The sequence below is a fragment of the Podarcis tiliguerta genome (genome assembly GCF_965153285.1).
Source record: "Podarcis tiliguerta genome assembly, chromosome: 10".
NCBI classification, from domain to species: domain Eukaryota; kingdom Metazoa; phylum Chordata; class Lepidosauria; order Squamata; family Lacertidae; genus Podarcis; species Podarcis tiliguerta.
This window is the reverse complement of record NC_139543.1, coordinates 3,586,451-3,607,422: the sequence shown is the minus strand read 5'-3', so window position 1 is coordinate 3,607,422 and position 20,972 is coordinate 3,586,451. Positions and strand designations below refer to the sequence as shown.

Genomic DNA, 20,972 nt, shown 5'->3' with positions numbered 1-20,972 from the left:
ATAAAAGCATTCCTCTTTAGCCAGGCCTTTGGCTGATTAACATTCTACTGCATTTTATATGTCTTGTGGGGGAGGTGGGGTTATTGGTTTGTTTTTGTTCTTGTTTTATATACTTTGTGTTCTCATTTTGTACATTTATGTTGTGCACTGCCCTTCTTATGAATATACATATAACATAACATAATGAAGTTAGTTGTGACAACTTTCTTCAGAGAGTGGCACTTATTTCTGAATGAAACATTGCATAAAATTGAGGCGCGCACTGACATCTCTGATTCAGGTAAAAAAGTAAAGGGACCCCTGACCGTTAGGTCCATTCGTGACTGACTCTGGGGTTGCGGCGCTCATCTCGCTTTACTGGCTGAGGGAGCCGGCGTACAGCTTCCGGGTCATGTGGCCAGCAGGACTAAGCCGCTTCTGGCGAACCAAAGCAGCACACAGAAACGCCGTTTACCTTCCCGCTGGAGCGGTGCCTATTTATCTGCTTGCACTTTGATGTGCTTTCGAACTGCTAGGTTGGCAGGAGCTGGGACCGAGCAACGGGAGCTCACTCCGTCGGTAAGCCCTAGGCTCTGTGATTTAACCCACAGCGCCCCCTAATTCAAGTAGCGGACTCCAATTCCCAGCAGCCCCTGCTAAGCGGGCACTCCCTCCCTCCCTTCCTCCCTCCCTCCCTTCTTTCCATGCGTAAAGAGCTCCCTCTGGCTCCTCCACAAATCCAGGCGCAGTCGGTATCCAAACCCCGCCCGCCGCTTCTTCCCAGCGAGTCAGGCTGTGCCATCCTTGTGATGGACGGGCCTCGAGGCAAATGAGCGCGCGAGGGGCGTGCGGGGGCGGGCGAGAGGTGTCTGGGCTGCGCTCTTTGCCCCGCTCGTTGCATCTCGTGGCTGAGGCGGCGGGACCCCGGAGGAACCATGGGGGCCTATCTGAGCACCGTAAGTACCCGGCCGGCTCCCTCCGGAGGCCTTTCTCCCGCGCCTCCGCGCCTTGCACAGCGCTGCTCCCCGGGGACCGGCCGAGGCAGGGGGCGCAGCAGCCTCTGCAAATGGCAGCCCGGGGCGCGCGCCTCTTCCTGCGCCCGGCGCTGCAGGTTCCCGTTGCGGGCGCTCAGCGCGTTTGGCAAGGGGCTTGCCTGGGCGGAGGGCAGCATCTTCCTTTCCTGCACGTTTCTAAGATAGTCAGAAGGCCCTGCTCTGAGGCTGCTGCGCGTTTGCATGGGGGGGCGGAAGGAGGGAGAGATCCCCCGCGCGTGCACCTCGTGAGTGCATTAAGAAAGAGAGAAAATAGTTGGGGGGGGGGGGAGATCGAGAGCCGACTGGTCTGCAGAGAGAGGCCTGTTCTATCAGCTGCTCCGAAGCTTGCAGGGCGGGGTTTGTGACTCATCGTGCTTTGACAACTCATAGGAAAAACACTCCAGACTTTCCTGGCGATGACCACACTGGAATAGAAAAGGCTTTTTGCCTTCTCTCTGTTGCTAGTCATCCATCAGCAATGGATGGTTTTTAAAGTTATTTATAGAGCTTTGAATTATTATTTTTTAAAAAGGGGGTGTGCCTAATGTACTTTGATGTGTATATATACACATCATAATGCTGACAGTATATTTTGCATTATTACATTTTGGTGAGAGGCAGTTAAGAGAACATTATGTACCCCCAGCAGCCTGATCTAAAGAAAAAATGTTTAAGATCAATAGCCTGATTCAGTACATGTTTAGTAACTCTTGGCAAGGTGTGTTTTACTCCCAAGTAAATCTTCATTGAGTCAGTAGTGATGTAGTAGCACTTACTCTTGAGGAAATATGCGTAATGTAGGGCTGCACATCTTGCCATTATCTTATTTACATTCAGTGGATTTTTTTTACGCATAATTGGTGCCTTTGGAATGAGAGCATAACAGAAGGCTAACTATCTTGCTTACAAAAGCGCTGCAGTCCTTGGAGAAAAGTGGTGGAGCACATGTTTTGCAGGTGCAACCCCTGGTAGGCCTTGGGCTGCAGGATTAGGACAGACCTTGATGAAATGCAGAGATTTACCAAGAGTCAGGCTATGGAGCAAGTTGGACCAAGATCAGAGGTATTTTATCTCTTGCCTCCTGAAGAAGCAATACACAGGAATGGCACAAATGGTGGCTTGGGACCCGGCTACACTCTCTTCATCCACCTGCAGCTCTCTGAGGTTCCTGCTCGCCAAGAGGATTATCAAGAGGTGCCAGGCTCCCTCCATTGCCTGCAGGCTCCCATACAGTTTTGTATTACTGCAACTTGTCAATCATATTGAGGATTATTCGGTCAGAAGGCAGAGTATTAATCTTCACAATTCAGAGAAGGAAAAGTTACCATCACAGGTCACAGTAATGGGGTTTAATAACTGATCTCAGGGGTTGTTTGTGCATCAGCTCCAGGGCAGATATTTTTTGGTCATTTTTGATGGGGTTGTTCCTGGAGCATCAACACAGTGCTGGTCATGAAGGTTTCTGCTGGCATAATGGGGAGGCCACAGCCTATAGAATGGGAGATCCATGGCATCCTACAGACTCTCAGCCCACCCCACCAGGGAGCATAGGATTACTTATGTATTCCTTTAATTAACTGAAATTAAACATTTACCAGATCTTCAGTATAGGTACTTGATAGGTGATCAACGTGGCACCCATCAGTTCCAGCCAGCTCGGCCAATGGTCAGGTCTCAGCTCCAGCAAGACCCAAAGGCTGCCACATTGCTTTGCCTGTACAGTATCATACCACAAGCAAATTATTTTCTGAGAAATAAACTGCTGTAGCTCCTCAGCCGTCACCAGTTAATATTTGCCCTCAATTATTAGAATTAAGACTGAACGCTCCATAGAACAAATGGGCACTTATATATAAGTACAGTAATTCTCTTTGTTTTGAATCTGCCTGGGTCTCTCTATGCTAGAAACTGAGTTATCATTATTTACATCTCTTGTAAACATTTTCTGTGTCTTTTGAAGTTCTACAAAACAGAACTTAACACCACCACTTAAAACTTGGTTGAAGAGATGGGTGGTGTCTGGTGAAATTTAATTGGGTACCTCCATATTGTTTAACTTTCCAATATATATTGTGAGACAACAGTGTTTTCATGAGAGTTATAAATCCTTGTGTAGCCTACTTGCAGTGGATATAGTATAGCAGGCTTCCTCAGCCTCGGCCCTCCAGATGTTTTTGGGCCTACAGTTCCCATGATCCCTAGCTAGCAGGACCAGCAGTCAGGGATGATGGGAATTGTAGTCTCAAAACAGCTGGAGGGCCGAGGTTGAGGAAGCCTGTAATGCAGAGTTCAGAGGGAGCCCTGTAGCTTCCCATTTATGCGGTTCGAAGTTTTCCATCCCACATGTGGGGGGCTTAGGCTTCAGGCAGCCCCCAAAGGGCCCAGCAAACTTGGCAGGTGACCAGGAAGGGGCCCGTAGCTTAGGGGTGGAATGTCAGAGGCTGGATGGCATTTTTTTTTGCCTGCCTTGCTCCATATGCTACCCTAAAGGCCACCAGCCTAGAGCTTAGAGTCTAACTCTCTGGGCTCTTGAGTGGTTCAGAGCCAGTGTGGTGTAGTGGTTGAGAGCGGTAGACTCGTAATCTGGTGCACCGGGTTCACTTCCCCGCTCCTCCACATGCAGCTGCTGGGTGACCTTGGGCCAGTCACACTTCTCTGAAGTCTCTCAGCCCCACTCACCTCACAGAGTGTTTGTTGTGGGGGAGGAAGGGAAAGGAGATTGTTAGCCACTTTGAGACTCCTTCGGGTAGTGATAAAGCGGGATATCAAATCCAAACTCTTCTTCTTCTTCAGAGAAGCTTGCTGAACTTTGCAGCTAATACAGATAAATTCCTATTCAGTTTGTTTTAAAAAGCTAAAGTAGATCACACAATTGTATAAAATGAGTGAGGCACCAAAACAAGAAGTTGCAATATATATGTGTTGTACCTCAGGACTGTGGGGGTGGGTAGTCCTCCTCTTTGAGGAGGGGCACCTTCATGAAAGGGAAGTGTGTCTTCTTGATGGGCGACGGTTCTGGGTTCCTCAAGAAAGCTACACCCCCCCCCACTTGGTCCCCTTCCCTTCCCATCACCTCTGTTGTTCATCTTTCCTTTCCTTTTTTTCTACTCCTGGCTTCCAGATTTCTCCTCCTCCTCCTCTCCTTGTATCTTTCTGCTTCCTCTCCCTTCCAAGTTCAGTCGCAGCTACTCTTGGATTTTTCTGTTGATTCTACCAGCAGCTCTCACTTTCGTTCCTAGCTACGTTTAAAATATCATTTCAGCATGATTCAGGAAGTGATTTATTCAAGGCAGCGAGATGGTTGTTTCTGCCTTCTTGTAGTTGTTTGTGTTTGCCCTGTTTCACTCCATTTTTCTACTTCCCTTTTCTCTGTTCATTAACTAGTCAGTAGTAGAAGAAAGAGAAAGAGAAAAGCAGCTGAGGAGAACAGGGCAAGAGAGGGGGAGATCACTGCTCCTTCCAGTCTCTTTTCTTAACCCCCACTGTGGTCTTTGCTGTCTACCTTGGCATGTCCAGCAGCTGAACAGCAGCATTTTAAAGCCTCCTGGTTTTGTGACTATGTCCCACTGTTCTCTGGCTACTTCCAGCCAGCCAGTTCCTTACCCCCTCGCCCCAGCGTTTTCCAAAGGACTGTGCTCCGGGGCAGCTGAGCAGGCTTAGCCTCCATTGCTATGTTTTGGGGAAACCCAGCTGGATAGGCGGGGTATAAATAATAAATTATTATTATTATTTTCTTTTTTACCCCATTAGTTTTGATCTTTAGTTAGCATTTTGCTTGCACTTCTGCAAACCTTGGGGTTTTCCTGAGACATTCCTCTTGTTTCTTGGTGACTGATTTGACTTTCTCTCATTTCTTTATGTATCCCTGTCGGTAACCTTTCCCTCCTCAAATCTGCCTGAGCTCCCTGTTCACCTTTGATGTCCCCTTGTGTATTGATGGCTCTGTATGAGGACTACATTACACTGAAAATAAGTGTGTCCTTTTTGTAATCAGTTGGATGTATAGAAGGAAAGAAAAATATATAGAATATATCAGTTATTGTAGTGGTTCTAGGGGTTGCTCGTGCGTAAGCCGGTGCAAACACCTGGCTGGGTTGCCTGAGTGAACCTTTTCTGTCCAGACAGCCACTCACCCGTGGCTGTCTCAATTGCTGGCAGAATCCGTCAGTGGGCGTTTCTTAAACTTCTTCCAGCAAAGAAGCTCTTTGACGCCTAGTCTTCTCCTACTCTCCCTGCACAAAAGCCTTCTGCGCAAGGAGGGCGTAGGCAGCGGAGGACCTCTACCCTCCCCGCTGGTCCCTGGGAAGGAGTCATGGGACCGCCTCACCGATTCCCCCATCTGCCCCCCTTCTCCACTGGTGCTACGCTGATTCTCTTCCCCAGAAGATGGGCTGCCCCTCACAATCCCGGGACGCTCTCTGGAATCCCTCTGGATCTTGCTCTCTCCCTCCGGCACTGATGGCAGTTCCCTGACAGTTATGCATGCTAGATATTAGCAACATGTTCCATTGCAGAAGTGGCTTGGGAGGGTTGCATCAGTTTGAGACATTTGCAAGACATGGTCTATTGCAGTTGGCTTGACAGAATGAACTTGCTGTTTTCGTAGCAGGCATTGTTGGCGTCTTCTTCCCACCGTTCCCTCTGGCCGGTCTAACTGAATTCCTCAGAGGGCTAAATCTGAATGTGCTGCATGCTGCTCGGCCGCACCCTAAAGCTGGAGCCAATAATCCTTAGCTGACCAAGGTCCTGGTTGAAAGCTTTAAGAACAGAATGCTAACTGCTCTGCGTTTGTTTCTTAAGAAGACTAAATTCCAAATGAAGGGAGAGAAGCCATGTCGCCTTTTCTTCCTTGACAATAATATTCTGATGTTTGAGATGTTGAACGTCTTCCAGGAAACTGATGCAAATATTGTGTGTGTGTGTGTGTGTGTGTTTTGGCTTCCTTCACTGGTTCTTGGTCAGGAAGAACTACTAATGTGGAAACTTCAGCTGGTGGGAATGTGCTGCTTGTTCTTTTAACTGAATCTTATGAGGCCCTTAAACAAACTGATTCCATGTAGCAAAACACACATGCCCTCTTCATTCATAAAACAGTAGCAGTGCTTGAAATTTACACAATTGTATTTTATTTATGTTTGTTTGAAGTATTGGTCATCCAGCATCGACTCAAGAATCCCAGGGTGGTTTTTAAGCAACTGGTTTATGTGTTGTAAGTTATGTTGTTTTATGTGTGGCAAATAATAGCATTAAAAATCACAATTAACAATGAAGAAAACTAGCAAATCAACCTATATGAAATTAATAATAATTGCTATAAACCATGAATAACAGTAGTTATTAATTAATGTTCAATAAATAATAGTGGCCTTAAATTCCTTCAGGGCACAGCACGTCCTTTCAGAAGATGTATGGTTCATGTCTTTTTTTCTCTCTCCCTCCCGACCCCACAAAAAACTAAAAGGTAACGTGAAAACATGCTTCAGATTTCCCACCCTGGGAAGCAGCTGCCAATGAAATGAGATAGGGAAACTTGGAAGTGCCGTGACATCATATCACACATTTTACTTGCTAGACACAATGAAGGGGCTTGGGGAGAAACACATTTAGAATTGCTGCCATTTGTAGCAGCCATGCAGTTTGTTGTACTCTTAGATGTTCCAGTAGGATCTTGGGATGTTAACCATGCCTTGGTTGTCACGCAGGCTGCAGTGGCAATGGCTGCTTTCCCTGTCGTATGTTTGAGAGCCTCTCAACAAGAGGATAAACCAGCAAGAATGGATAAAAAAGTCATTGGCCATTCAAAGTTGACAAAACAAAATGGTTCCCCTGGCTTAAAATTAGATGGTAAAGACAGCTGAAGACGCTGTATCGTCGGCTCTAGTTGGGCAGCCTGGAGAAGGTAAGATTGGAAGAGCATAGGAAAGGAGTGCCAACTCCACTAGCCTGAGAAGTGGTTGGCCCAGCCTCTGAGACTATGATAATATGTTGGGGGTGGAGTGGTAATAGTTTCTGGCAGTATAGCATAATGGGCAGAATGTTACTTGGACCAGGGAGTACTGGATTGGAGACCCAAAATTGGATGCCATGTCTGTTGCCTAAACTCCCTGCAGGAAAGGATTAGAACAAAAGTAATAAAATTTAAATTGTATCTGGTTTTCTGGGAGAGACAGGCTCTAATGGGTCACAAACATAGAGTGGTTCACTAGTATTATGCGCAAACGCACCATGTCAACAAGACTGTAGTCAGAATATTGACAGAGAGCTCTCAACTTGTCTTTTTCAATGGGGCATTCGGAATAAGAGTGTTTTTATGTTCTCCTTAAGAACCTCCTGCATTAGTGATTAATTAACGTGAGTGCTAGCCCTGGGAATATCTGATATTGCGGCTAGAGCAAATTGATATTTTTTTATTGCTTCAGCACCATCAAATGGTGCTCTGGATAAAATATATGTCTGACTTTGTGGAATTAATTTCAGCTTACATGCCCTGATGTGCACAGGGTAGAATAATAGAATTGTAGAGTTGGAAGGGACCCCAAGGGTCATGCAGTCCAACCCTCTGCAATGCAGTCCTTGCAGGCCAGGTGTCTGACTGCATCCTCTCTACATCTGTGCCCAGCAGAGCTAGTGAAATCTAGCCTGGCAAAGAGAGGAGGGTTGAGCAGCCCAGGGGGTGGTGAGCGCTTCATTGCATAAGGGGTGGTTGCTGCCACCATAAAGGTAGCCACTCAGGGGCAGAGGGAACGGCTCTGGACCTAGTAGATCTTAACAGCTATCACCCAGTTGCAGATACCTCCTTTTGGGGGAAGGTGATTGAGGGGGTCATGGGAGAATAACTTCAAGCATGTCTGGATAGGATCTGGCTGACGAGAACAGGGCTTTAAATGTGGTGATTCCAAGGTCCTGTCTTAAATGCTGCACCCACAGTTAAAATAATCTTTGGGCCGTATTGGTCCCACACCAGGGCAGATATAGAAGAGAAGAAAATTATCTTCCATTAGATGAACTGGAAGAATGAAATATTGCAAGATACTGAACTTCAGGGTCGTTGTTTAGAAATGTTTTGGGTTGTTTTTTTAGGAAGACTAAATTACGGTAAGATAGACTGTGTGCTTCTAAATCTGCAGCACCTTTAAACAAATCATTCCATGAAGTTTGTCTGTTGTATGTGGGGATAGTCTCTAGTTCCTTTCCTTTTTCTCCTTTCATGCTGACAGATTATCTCTCCTGCCCCTCAGCAGTATCTTATAAGGAATTATAAACCACTAAGGTCAACCAGGCAGTTAGATAAGTTGCCATCGTGTATAATGTTCAAGAGTCACTCATCCAAATCTGATAAAGAGCTCCAATTGGAATGAAGAGTGGAAACAAGTTGGAGCAGTCCAGCCACTCTAGGCTCCAAGTCCAGATCTCATCCTCTGAGAAATGCCTGCCAGCCCTCAAATTCCTTCTTCAGAGGAGAGCAGTGGCAGGGTCAGCCCACCCATGAGGCAAGGTGAGGCAGCCACCTCAAGTGGCAGAATCTATAGGGGCAGCAGATCCTGATGTGGATCTTTATTCCCCTTTGTGCCTGATGTGGATCTTCACTCACACTTCTTCCCTGGTGTTGAGGTGGGGATCGTTCTGTGGTTCATCTCAGGTGCTGAAATGTCTTGGGCCAGCCATGAGCAATTGCGGCAGGGCGTGGTGTCAGTCCACCTGAGCAGATGGAGACAGTCTTGACCACTGTGCACCTTTCCCTCAGAGTGGCCTTCTTATAAAACTGGTTACTGAATTATGGATAATAATGAGCAGCTTGTTACATGATGCACAGATATCTTACACTTGATATTCATACAACTTAGCATATACCCACAGATGCCCTCCTTGTGTGCATTGCTGTAAGTTAGATACTGTGATCAAGTCACATGCAGCTTCACTTCTCATCCTGTATGAGCTGTATTCTATTATTTGATTGATTGATTGATTGATTGATTGATTGAATCCATCCAGGTTATTTTTAATTGCATCCTTTTGTATTGGTCAAGTCCGTAATGTATGTTTGTGCTTAGGAAGTTTTGATCATTTCTCGACCCTTGGCTCTGATTCTGGCTCAGAAAAGCGAAAGTCCCAGTTAACACAAACAAGACCTGTGTTTGACATATTTACATCATGGCTGCATAATTACATCCACCATTTGTTTTTTAAGGCAAACTGCTGGTTCATAGCCCATAAATGTTGGCTAATAGTTAGGAAATCTGTGTGTGTGAAATATCAGTTGGGAAGATAAGCAGCATGCACACACATTGCGCCACAGGGAGGGATCAGGTGTGGATGTATGTGAAAAACAAGGGCTGGTGGTTGGGAAGAATCAAGCAGCTATGAATTAGCAGAATGTACCTTGGGGATTTGGTGTGTGGTGGTGGGTCTCCTGTTTGCTTCCATTTGTGCTAGCATTTTCATTCTCATTCCCTCTCCCTCTCAATGTATATAGGTAGGTATGTAGGGAGATAGGTATTTGTAAATAAAGCAAATATTTTAAAATGCCATAAATCTCCTATGTGCTCTTGGCCAGCTAAACCCAGGCACCTGTTAGAAGTAGGGAACTTGCAGAACAAATTACATTTGTGTGTGTTGTTAGCATCATAATATTTACCAGAATGTTTGAGTGTGAGCTGGGAAATCCCCTTGGCCACAAGTTCACTACATGGCTTTATATATCCCTCCATTTGTCATGTTCCAAATATTGGCACAACTCATGGGGTTGTTGCAAGGGTTTGTGGAGTAATGGATGTGAAGCACAGGACTCTAAAAGCCACTTACCTTTACAGTACAGAGGTACTATATTTTACTTCGTCCCTCAGGAAAATAAAGATTACTTGAACTGTTGTTTTAAAAGGAAAATTATAATATATTTAATATCTTATGTATTGCTTTGTGATATTATGCTACTAATGTGATGTTACTTGCTATTTTATTTTTTATTTTGTTCATAAATTTTTTGTTCGACAGTGGAATTTGCTGCCAAGGAGTGTGGTGCAGTCTCCTTCTTTGGAGGTCTTTAAGCAGAGGCTTGACAACCATATGTCAGGAGTGCTCTGATGGTGTTTCCTGCTTGGCAGGGGGTTGGACTCGATGGCCCTTGTGGTCTCTTCCAACTCTATGATTCTATGATTCTAAATGTTTACTGACATGGGCTGTTCATATTTAGAGTCATGGTAGTGATACTGTCCTTTCCCTTTTTGTGTTGCAGTTGGGAAGAGTTGCGCTCTCTCCAGTATACTTCGTGATCAGCTTGATCATGAGAATTTTCTCTAAGCCTCTGCCTCCCATTACCCTGGAGAATCCAGATGTGAAATATGCTCTGCGACTGATTGACAAAGAGGTAATAGTCACCATAGCTCAATTTTCCCTCTTCTCCCCCTGCCAAGTTAAGATAGAAAACAAAATGTACCAGGATTCCCAAACTATCCATGGAAAACAGTTCTGAACAGGCAGTTCTGAAACATGGCTTGGCGCTGTCATCTAAACCACCAGGCATCTTGGGCTTGCTGATCAGAAGGTCAGCAGTTTGAATCTGCGCGACGGGGTGAGCTCCCATTGCTCTGTCCCAGCTCCTGCCAACCCAGCAGTTCAAAAGCACATCAGTGCAAGTAGATAAATAGGTACTGCTGTAGTGAGAAGGTAAATGGCGTTTCCATGCACTCTGGCTTCCATCACGGTGTCCCGTTGCGCCAGAAGCGGTTTAGTCCTGCTGGCCATATGACCCAGAAACCTTCTATTAACAAACCAGATCCCTTGGCCTGAAGCGAGATGAGCGCCACACCCCATTGACAAGTTTGACTGGACTTAACCATCCAGGGATCCTTTTCCTTTACTTTACCTCTTATCTTGGTTATAAATATATGTGGTAGAAGAATGTATAATACTCAAGCATTTGCGCCTCCCTTCAAAGCACTGACTTGCCTTCTGTTCCTTTTTCAGGAGATTAGTCATGACACAAGAAAATTCCGTTTTGCCTTGCCATCCCCAGAACACATTCTAGGCCTTCCTATTGGTATGTTTTATTTGAAGAAAATGAACACTTTTTGCAGTGCAGCTGCATCTGTCTGTCTATCTGGGGGTTTTGTGTGTGGTGGAGGAATAGAATGGAAACCCCAGACATTTGGTTGAATTGTGGGGCTTTGAAAGGAAAGAACCTTGTGAGCAGCCCACCCGACCACTCCTGTACTAAGCCTGTGGCTACGTTTCTCCATTGGCAGAAGGAGTAAAGCTCAGGGGGAAAGTATTTATGATCTTTTAAAATTGTCACAGCACCCAGAAATACTGCTGCACCACTGAGCTAGATCTGGATCTGGTCGGTACATGCATGGAACATCTCCTGGGAGCTCATGGCTTTAGTTTCAGTATGGAAGGAGAAAAAGTCAGAAGGCAGTGCCCACAAGTGCAAGAAGAGTAGCTTTCAACATTCCTGATTCTTTGTGGATCAGTGTTTTTCTCCTGGAGAAATTGAGTCTTTATACATTTAGCTAATCGGAAAGATGCCCCCACCTTGCTCTTGGGGCACAAGTGGTGGCAAAGGCAGAATGGTACTGTGGCGTCCATTGTCTTCACACAGCTGCTTTAAGGTCCTGATGAGTTGGTTTACTATAGCCCCTCTGTCTCTGGTTGCAACACAATTTCTTTTCCTTCTCTGGTGTTGGGATGATTTGTCCAGGAGAACAGTTGTACTGTTCATCCACCTCTCTTACCACCTGGGAGCAAGTTCTAACACCTGAGCTTGCAGAAAGCAAAAGTATCACAACAAAGCCACATGTTAGTCTAACTTGTTAATATTGCCCACAGATCAACCATGAGAATAGGTATGGGTTGTACTTTGTGTTATTGAAGTGTAGTATGACCATGGGGAAAATTATCCATTCTGAATACCATAAAACAAGAAGAGTCAACTGTTGGTCCACAGGTCACATTCTGTTTAGTTGATACTCCTGAGGACCTTGGGAAAGTGTTGGAAGAGCCAGAGAATAGTCTCAAGGTACATAGTTCAGTTCTTGTGCCTTGTACACACTTGGGTAGGAGACCCCCTTGGGGCTCAGTGCAGATGTGGGCCACTCTGGTAGCACAAACCTATACATGTCTACTGAGAAGTAAGACCCATTGAGTTCAGTGGGACTTAACTCCCAGGTAAGCAAGTGTAGGATTGCAGCCTGAATTCTATGTGTAGGAAAGAAGTACAATAAATTCTTGAGCTGGCTTTATACTGTAAATGTTAAATTGAAAATGTGGAGAGGGTGAGTTGGGAAAACTTTAGTTTTGGATCATTTTTTAAGAAAAATGAAGCTCTACAGATGCATTTGCTGATTTGATCTAGAATGGTCATAACGTAACATAGCATTCTGGGAGAGCGTAGAGTGGTACCAAGTATGCTAAAGGGATGCCAATATCAAGGAGAATGTAAGCATGTTCTTCAGTCTCTTCAAAATATGATGTATTTTTAAAACTTACTAATTTACCTCTAGGGCAGCACATCTACCTCTCTGCAAGAATCGATGGGAATCTGGTGATCAGGCCCTACACACCAGTCACCAGCGATGATGACAAAGGTTATGTGGATCTTGTTGTGAAGGTAATGGCTGTTGAGAATGATCGCTTCAGGGCAATAAAGCAACAAAATTTGAAGTATCTCGTGACCCTCTGTGAAGTATTCAGTCTGATTTGAAACCCTCACGGATGGCCCCTATACAGCCATATGCTTGCAGTGTGGTGGTGAAACTCTGTTGATAATTAGTCTAGATTTGCAAAGGGTGTGAAGTGAGACATGTTTCTGCATTGCCCACATAGAAAATCTGAAACTAATCTGATATATACACTACTATTGTTTTTTGTTTTAAAGCTATCATTTTTCTATTCTCTCTCTTTTAAATAGATATATTTCAAAGGAGTTCACCCAAAATTCCCTGATGGAGGGAAGATGTCTCAGTACTTGGAAAACCTAAAAATAAATGACACGATTGAGTTTCGTGGACCCAGTGGACTGCTTGTCTACAAGGGGAAAGGCAAGACTGGTTTTTATAAATAGCATGGGCTCATAGGAAACATCTCGTTCCTTATATTCCATGGGTTACCCACATGTTGCACTTCTGATGTTGTTGGAACTCCAGCTCCCATTATCCCTGACCATTGACAAAGCTGGCTGAGACAGATGAAAGCTTAGAGTCATGTAGCATCTTGCTGGCTGGCCCGGCTCTATCCTATTCCTAGCTTTCTCTTAAGTGGAATAAGACACCAGTTGCTTTCTTAAGGAAAGCCGGCAAAACAATAAACAAGCTTTTAAAAGAAAAGGAAGAACCGAACACTTTGTGCTAGCAGCAGAGTAAATTGGATAATTTGGTCAGATGGAAAGAAAGTGAGAGGGTCTCCTACACGATGGAAGATGTGCAGAATAGGGTCGTGTGGGGTGTGTGCTGCAGGTGCCGTTTGTTACAGACTTCTAACTGCCCCGCAGGAGTACACACTGGAGCCCATTTGATAATCTAAATGGGACCAATGTGCATATAATGGCACACAGCAATACTTCAGTCATTACTTTAGTCATTCTGAGCAGGGATTAAGAACATCTACTTCCTAAATCAAAGCAGAGTTACCACAGGAACTCTGGTTGCTTTCAGATAACTGAAGCGCAATGTGCTGTGGTGTATTGAGCTCAAATGTGTCTCCTCCCCTTGCTTGCTTGCTTGCTTGCTTGCTTGCTTGCAAGGAAAGAACTTGCCAGCCGTAGCAGACGCTATGCAACCAGTTTCCTGGTAGTATTACAAGCCGTGATGTTGTTGGCATCTGTCTGTCTCGGGAGACAATGGAGTGCGCCTCCGCAGGCAAAGGCAAACTGTTGCATTAGCAGCCCTGAAGTGACCTCCCAGGGTGCAAGCCTGGGCAGTGTGTCGGGGGGTCCTGGGCTGCCCAGACAAGAAGACCTCCCTCTTGGCCTTGCTGATGTGGTCCAAAGGAAAGCAGCAATATGTTTGGCACCAGCTAGTCCGTAGGAGGGGCCGGAAGGAGGCTCGCAAGGAGCCGTCTTTCATAGTCTTGCACATGGAGGGGGAGAGAGAGCGCATGGGCCCAGCTCCTGCTACAGCATGTTCTCTCAATGCAAAACCCTGGTAGCACTGTGCCTTCTTCATGCAGCCCCTCTAGTAGAAAGGTGCAGGGATTTCAGTAGTAAGTAAACCACCACAAGAACTGTGGGTTCTAATGGGAATTCTAGCAGCTGCCTTCACTCTTCCTGTCAGCCTGCCTTTTCTTGCAGAGGAGCACTGGATGGGGCTTAGGTAATGAATTGGTTGGCAGCTCTCAAGATAGCATTTTCCCTAGCTTATGTTTATTTTCTCATAGAGGGCAGCAGAGGGTCTCTCCCTATTCTGCTGAGGCAACGGGGTCTCTAGATGTTGTTAGACTCCCATCCTCCCTGGCCATTGACCGTGCTCACTGGTGCTGATGGGAATTTCTGTGTTAGCAGCATTGGAGGCCCACAGGTTGCACACCTCTAGGACAAGGTTTTCTTCCTCCAGTCTCCTAGTTAAGGGTGGGGAAATTGTGGCTCTTATCAACTTCTGCTTCTAGCCATAAAACCACTGTTTGATGTTTCCACAGGCGTATTTGCTATTCGTCCTGAAAAGAAATCTGAACCGGTTCTTAAACATGTCAAATATGTGGGGATGATAGCAGGTGGAACAGGTACGAAATAGATTGTTTGCTGTCTTTTGTGTATTGAGTTTGTTTGTGTTCTCTAAGAGGTGGCTTTCTTTGTTTGACTCTTCTGTGGCTGGTTTTCCTCTCCCCCCCCCCCCTTCTCTAAAGGAATTACCCCCATGTTGCAGCTCATTCGGGCTATCATGAAGGATGAAGAGGATCCCACCATTTGCCATTTACTCTTTGCTAACCAGGTAAATAGACATCTCTATTTTTATTTTTTGTGGATGTTAATCTGAAGGAAAGGCAGGATTTTGGCAGGGCTCAGAAAAGCAAGGTGGTGGTGGTTTTTTTAAAGGGACATATTCATTGATGTTCAGTGCAATCCTACACGTTTACTCAAGAACATATTCTATATTTTACATAGGACTTTACTCCCACATAAGTGTGCATAAACTTGCAGCCTTATATCCCCCCTTTTTGTACTGCTCAGAGCAGCTTGCATTGGGTTCCCAAGGTGTTCCATCTCAGAAGGTTTCTGGACTCCTCCTTGGCTTCAGCAGTAGAACTAGGTCATGTTCCTTCAGACCATCCCATGGACCAGGGGTGGGAACCTTTGGCCCTCAGGATATTGCCAAACTGTAAGCAAAACTAGTGACAATGGGAGTGGTACTTCAGTAATATCTGGAGGCCCAAAGGTCCTAGATCAACATTGAGTTTCCAGACATTGTTGGCCTTACAACTCTTGGCCAGTAGATGAGATGATGGTAGTTGAAGTGCAGCAACATCTGGGAACACAAAGTTGGGGAAGCCTGCTCTAGACCAGGGTGGAGAACCTCAAGCCCAGGTGCTAGACATGCTCCTCCAGGCCTCTCTGTTGGCCCTGGGACTGTGCCCAGGCTGCATTCTCTCCATAGGCCACATCATTTGCTAGTGGCGCCATTTCACATCTTCAAATGCTTTTGCCTGGATGGAATGTGCTCTTGAACTGTGAAAAGAGGCCTTGCCTGAGTGGAGAGAGGTACATAGAAATCTCAGCCTACCATGCAGAGGTAAAAGTTGCACTCAGTGCTCCACCCAGTCTTCACTCAGACCCCACCCAGCGTGGCCATGGCCCATAGAAGGCTGCCCACAAGACAGGGTTGCCCTTGGACTGAAAATGTTTTTCTACCCCTGCCTTCTTAGATCCTGGGATCTTTTGTATCCTTGCTGATGTGAAGAGACTGGATTTGGTTGTGATTTGTGGTGTTTTCATACTCAGTTGTGCTTGGTGTCTGTATTGGGATGATATAGCAAGCTACATGTGTTGTTAGTCCATCTTAAATCTTTTTTACACCAAAATAAAAGTAGCCCTAACACTAATTATCTGAATTTAGTTTTCTCCACACGGTGATTTACCAATTTAAATCCTGTAACATAACCTTCATTGATTTTTAATAATGTGCTTCTGTACCTCCAAGATTCCTTCTGCATTATTTACCCTCCATTGTGACATCTGCCTTGAGATAATCCCATCCAAGAATAGCTTTCTTTTGATAGAGACAGCTCCAGAAATAGGTGTCTTCTCCCAGCAACAACAGGTGCAGATGAGTCTTTCCTTGCAACCCTAAATATAGTCTTTTGTTTTGTGCCAAATTCCTTTGGATGGGTAATATTGCTCCCTTTCATAAGGCAGTTGCTCTAGTCACTTGATCATTTGGGTTGCTCTTTTTTCAGCTCTACAAAATATACACGTACTGTATACAGATGTGCACATCTATATTATATTGATGAGCAACTGATGTGGTTTCTTCAGTGTTGCCTAGCTGCAAAAGATAGTGACGCTGGGATGGGAAGAAGCCATGTGATATTTATGCTTCTTTTCTGTAAGGAGTTCCTGTCCCCTCAGAATGACTTGTCATCATTAGCCTTCCCTGAATTCCTTCTGGCTGGCTAGATGAGGCCTGTCCAAGTCACAACGCCCCGAGCTGAAGGGAGCCCACCAGGCAGAAGCCAAGGCCTTCCTGGAGCTGCGTTGTGTCTGGTGTGTCAAGAGTCTTAACAGATGAAACCTGAAGAAGTGTCCCTTATGGTGCTTTGAGAAAGTAGAGGGTTATGGGCAGGGCTGAACATCACTATATAATTTCTTCCGACTTCTGGCATTATCAAACCATGATATCAAAGTCTATGGCATGCATCACAGCTAGACCTGTTTTGTTATTCCTTGCCACCAAGAGTACAGTCAGACCTCAAACCATAGCCTCATGGAAAAGTGCGGTGAGATGACAGCTTTCTAATTTATGCCTGTTAACTGTACTTCCCTCTTCATTTACTGGTTTGGGAGTGGCTTTTACCTAGTCTTTTTAAAAAGTTTGTACAGTGGACAACACAGAGCTACAAAAAAACCCCCCGTTGCTCCTTTATTTTTCTTGGACAGACTGAGAATGACATCCTGCTACGCCCAGAACTTGAGGAAGTGCAGGCTCAACATTCAAACCGTTTTAAACTGTGGTACACGTTGGATAGAGCACCTGAAAGTAAGTCCCTTATTCCATTATGGTTATGATCATCTTAGTTGTCCATCTAAATATATGTTTGTATCTTTGCAAATTTATGTATTGTACAAGTACACCTGTTAAGTGAGCCAGGATTGGTGGTGGCTGGGTGTTGAGTGCATACAAGAAAACTCCAGTTTGCTGTGACAAATGCCAGGAAGAAAACAGACTTCTGTGGAAAATGTCTTCCAACTGCAATCACAGAATTGTAAGCTGAAAGGGACCCAGAGGGTCATCTAGTCCAGGCCTCTGCAATGCAGCATTCCTGCCCACAGCTAGCCCTGGGTGGACTTGAACCACCAACCTTCTGGTTAACAGCCAGATGCGCTGACCCATTGCGCCACTTGAAGACGATTGGAAATTCATGATATAATAGAGATGAGTCAATGTTTGGGACTAACGACCTTTTTAAAGCTAGTTGACAATAACTTCATGCATTAGCACAATGACTCCTGAATATGTGAAGAGGCTCATTAGAAATGGGTTTTGGGTAAAATGAAATTTTTGTCTGCAGTGTTGGACTCATTCACACATGCTCACTATCACCTGGTTCACAAAATACAGTGAGCCCAAACTATGGCTTACCTCTTTGCTCCTACTGAGACCAGAACAAATATTGAATAGTGAAGAGAGAGCTTACTCATGACTCAGCTGGTTCAGACAACAGTTCAGTTAACTGGCTTAACTCAGTGTTGTGTGTGAATCAGCCATTCTGTTCTTCAGCACCAGCATAGGACTTTCTCCGCATTGACTTTGTCTGGGAATTAAAATCTTCATCAGAAGCCCTTCTCTGGTATGCTCTCCCTTGATAGATTAGGTTGGTAGTAACTACAGAAAGGGCCTCTTCGCTGGGGCACAGGATTTCCTCCATGTGTGTCTCACCTGATTCCTTATTTGTCATTTTAGGGACTAGACAAAGTTTTCCCTCTTAGGCTTTTAATGACATTTAAGCATTGTATTTGTTCTTACTGTCCAATTCTTCTTGTTTTAGTGTATTTTATTTTTAATTACCTTGAAGCTTTTTTTCTTCTTCTTTTGGACAGCAGAATAAAAATCCATGAATACAAAATATATATATGCATTTACTTTCTTTGGTGTGTATAGATACTACAGAGTGTCATTTTTAACAGATAACTTGGATTGTGCTCTTTCCTAATTAGGTTGGGATTACAGCCAAGGATTTGTGAATGAAGACATGATCAGGGACCACATGCCCCCGCCGCAAGACGACGTTCTCATCCTGATGTGTGGCCCCCCTCCAATGATTCAGTATGCTTGCATTCCCAATCTGGATAAATTGGGATATTCCAAAGAGATGAGATTTGCGTACTAAAGGGGAATGGAGGCACGATAAAATCAGAATGTGTAAGTGGGGGAAACAATGGATGGAAGTGCAGGGAACAGCAGGGAACAAGGCAGAAAAAGTGCCTGGGGCATAGAGGTGTGGAGCTGCGTTCAGAGAGACTGCCAAACTCTCTATACAAGTTTGGTGTCTTCTTATTAGTGACACGCTGAAAATTCTGTAATGGATATCTGTGTTGTATATGGTATCTTTAGCTTCGCTATGCTTAACAAATCTGTTGTATGGCCACTGGATTAACTCTTTCACAATAGATAGGCAAAATGTAGCCAGCCTCTTGCATCACCAAAGAGTTTCTTACTGATACAGCATGCGTGCGTGATATGCAACTGTCAAGCACGCTTATGTGAAGGAAGTTTTCTTGTCACGAAGCTATACAATGAGCAGTTTAACTCCGATCAATAATTGAAATTTCATTATTGCCTTTATTTGAAGATTGGTGGTTTAGCCAGTTTGGGGGCGGGGGGGAGTGTTGCTTAGTTAATGAAAATACATTAGAAACCTCTGTATGTTGAGAACACACAGCTGATTTATTGTCTCACTACAGAGCAACGTCTTCCTTAAGTTTCTCTAGCTAATCATTCCCAAGTAAAGCTTTGTACACAAGTGTTCCTTAAAATGCTTCCAACTTTCTTTAGTAGTGAAGTGTGTAAAACAGCCCAGTGCTAAACACATTTCCGTGGAAATATGTCCCACTGATTTTTAAAAAATGGTATTTCAGTTGTAATTGTTTTTGGGATGTCGGTCACCTTTGGAATGCTGTGGGACATCAAACAATTACTTAAAGCTCTAAGTGTGTGTCGTATATATCTTCTTAAACTGTAAGCTTTACAACTGCCAGAGGAAGGCTTCTACAGATTCCTGACAGATGTGCGTAATACCTATTAACTGCAGAGGTATCGTGTGCATTTTAACTAATCTTTTTATATAGATCTTTTTATAAGTTGCTAAATAGCGTTGTTAAATAAATTAAAATTCTGTGGCCAGATTCCTCCCAAAATTAATTCCACTGTATGAACATGTGTGTGTGTGTGATGAGGTCTCGCATTCCCGAATGAGTAAGTTCTAGTCTCTTCCAGGCGTCCTTTTTTGGATCTGCATGGGGTACTATCCCACTGGGACATTGGGATAAAAAGCCACATTGAAATGAAGGGGAAACTCTGCAAGCCGCAGCTCCTCTTGGGTGTCTTCTAGTTATTTCGGGGGGGGGGGCGGATTGTGCATGAACAACTTTTGGCAGACTCATTAAATCTAGAACTGCAGCCTAGCCCCCCTCCCTGTGCCTTCCACCTAGAGAAAGCAGGCTCCTGAGTCTATTTGAGCATGCTTCTCTCCTGTCCTGTGTGCCGATTCTAAGGCTCTTCCTATATCTTGCCCTGAAGCATCCTGTGGGTTCAGTTGATCAATTCCAGTACCATACTTGCCCTTATTAGGAGTGTTTTGAGGAACAAAAGTAAGCCACTACATATATTTGCTGAAATCTTTTGAGAAGGGAGTGGGAGGGGTTGCATCCTGCTAGTCAGGTGTGCACAACTTAGGACCTGGAAAATGCTAGTGGAAGAGCAAGAGGCTGAAGAAGAGAGAACAAAACACTAGAATGGTTTTACTTCTGTGTGTGCTAAATTCCTTGATTGAAACAACTCTTGTGGCAGAAAATAAGCAAAGTCCATGTAACTATCTTTTTGCTTAATATTTTTGTATATCTCTGTGGGCAAAAGGAACCTTAACTTTTTAATAAATGTATTATTTGAGGTGTTGAACAGCTCTGGCTCACCTCACACAAACTGTTCTGTAGGACGCATCCTACCTGTTCAGCTATTAAATTTTCCAACTGCGACGTGGTAGAAATAAAACTTTTTTTGCTTATCGTTTACTTATTTCATGGATGTCGTCTTACCTTAATGTTGGACTAAATGTTAAAAAAAAAAACCAAAGGTGAAAAAAATGTTCTCTGGCATGGCTCACAAAAGAGAATGCAAAACAATAATAATTTATTATTTCTACCCCGCCCATCTGGCTGGGTTTCCTCCTGGGTTTCCTGTTTCTGGGGAAACAGTTGAAATGGCACTGTATCCTGCAGAGCCAGCAAGATAAAATAATAGAAGAGTTGGGAAGGGACCATGGGGGTCATCTAGTCCAATCCTAGCAAGCCATCAAGTTCATGACCCTGAGATTAAGAGTCTCATGCTCTACCAACCAAGCTAAGTCAAGAAGTCAAACATATTAATACTGTAATGATGGGAGATTAATTCAGCAACAGCAGGAGAGACCAAGGTTGCTTGCATGTGAACCACCCTAATGAAAAACCCTAGAGAATTCAAAGCTTGCACAGACCTTGGTTGACCTAATAAACAGTAAGTCAGATGAACAGACCTTTCTGCAGTATAATTAACAGCAGGC

At 44.5% G+C, this 20,972-nt stretch overlaps 1 protein-coding gene and 1 long non-coding RNA gene across 2 annotated transcripts; one reads left to right on the top strand and one right to left on the bottom strand.

The window, feature by feature from the left end:
• The first annotated feature begins 812 nt into the window (after positions 1-812).
• LOC310658800 (NADH-cytochrome b5 reductase 3-like) lies at positions 813-19,576 on the top strand. The gene is made up of 9 exons (XM_083401140.1): positions 813-935; positions 10,246-10,377; positions 10,977-11,049; positions 12,512-12,618; positions 12,919-13,048; positions 14,640-14,723; positions 14,847-14,932; positions 17,095-17,194; positions 18,373-19,576. The coding sequence occupies exons 1-9, from the start codon at positions 915-917 to the stop codon at positions 18,543-18,545; spliced, it is 906 nt and encodes a 301-aa protein (XP_083257266.1). The 5' UTR covers positions 813-914; the 3' UTR covers positions 18,546-19,576.
• Positions 19,577-19,665: 89 nt separating this feature from the next.
• On the bottom strand, positions 19,666-19,857 carry LOC310658801. Its single transcript, XR_014502503.1, has 2 exons — positions 19,801-19,857; positions 19,666-19,730 (listed from the first exon to the last, which is right to left on the bottom strand). It is a non-coding gene; the product is annotated as an uncharacterized lncRNA (long non-coding RNA).
• Between the last annotated feature and the right edge of the window lie 1,115 nt (positions 19,858-20,972).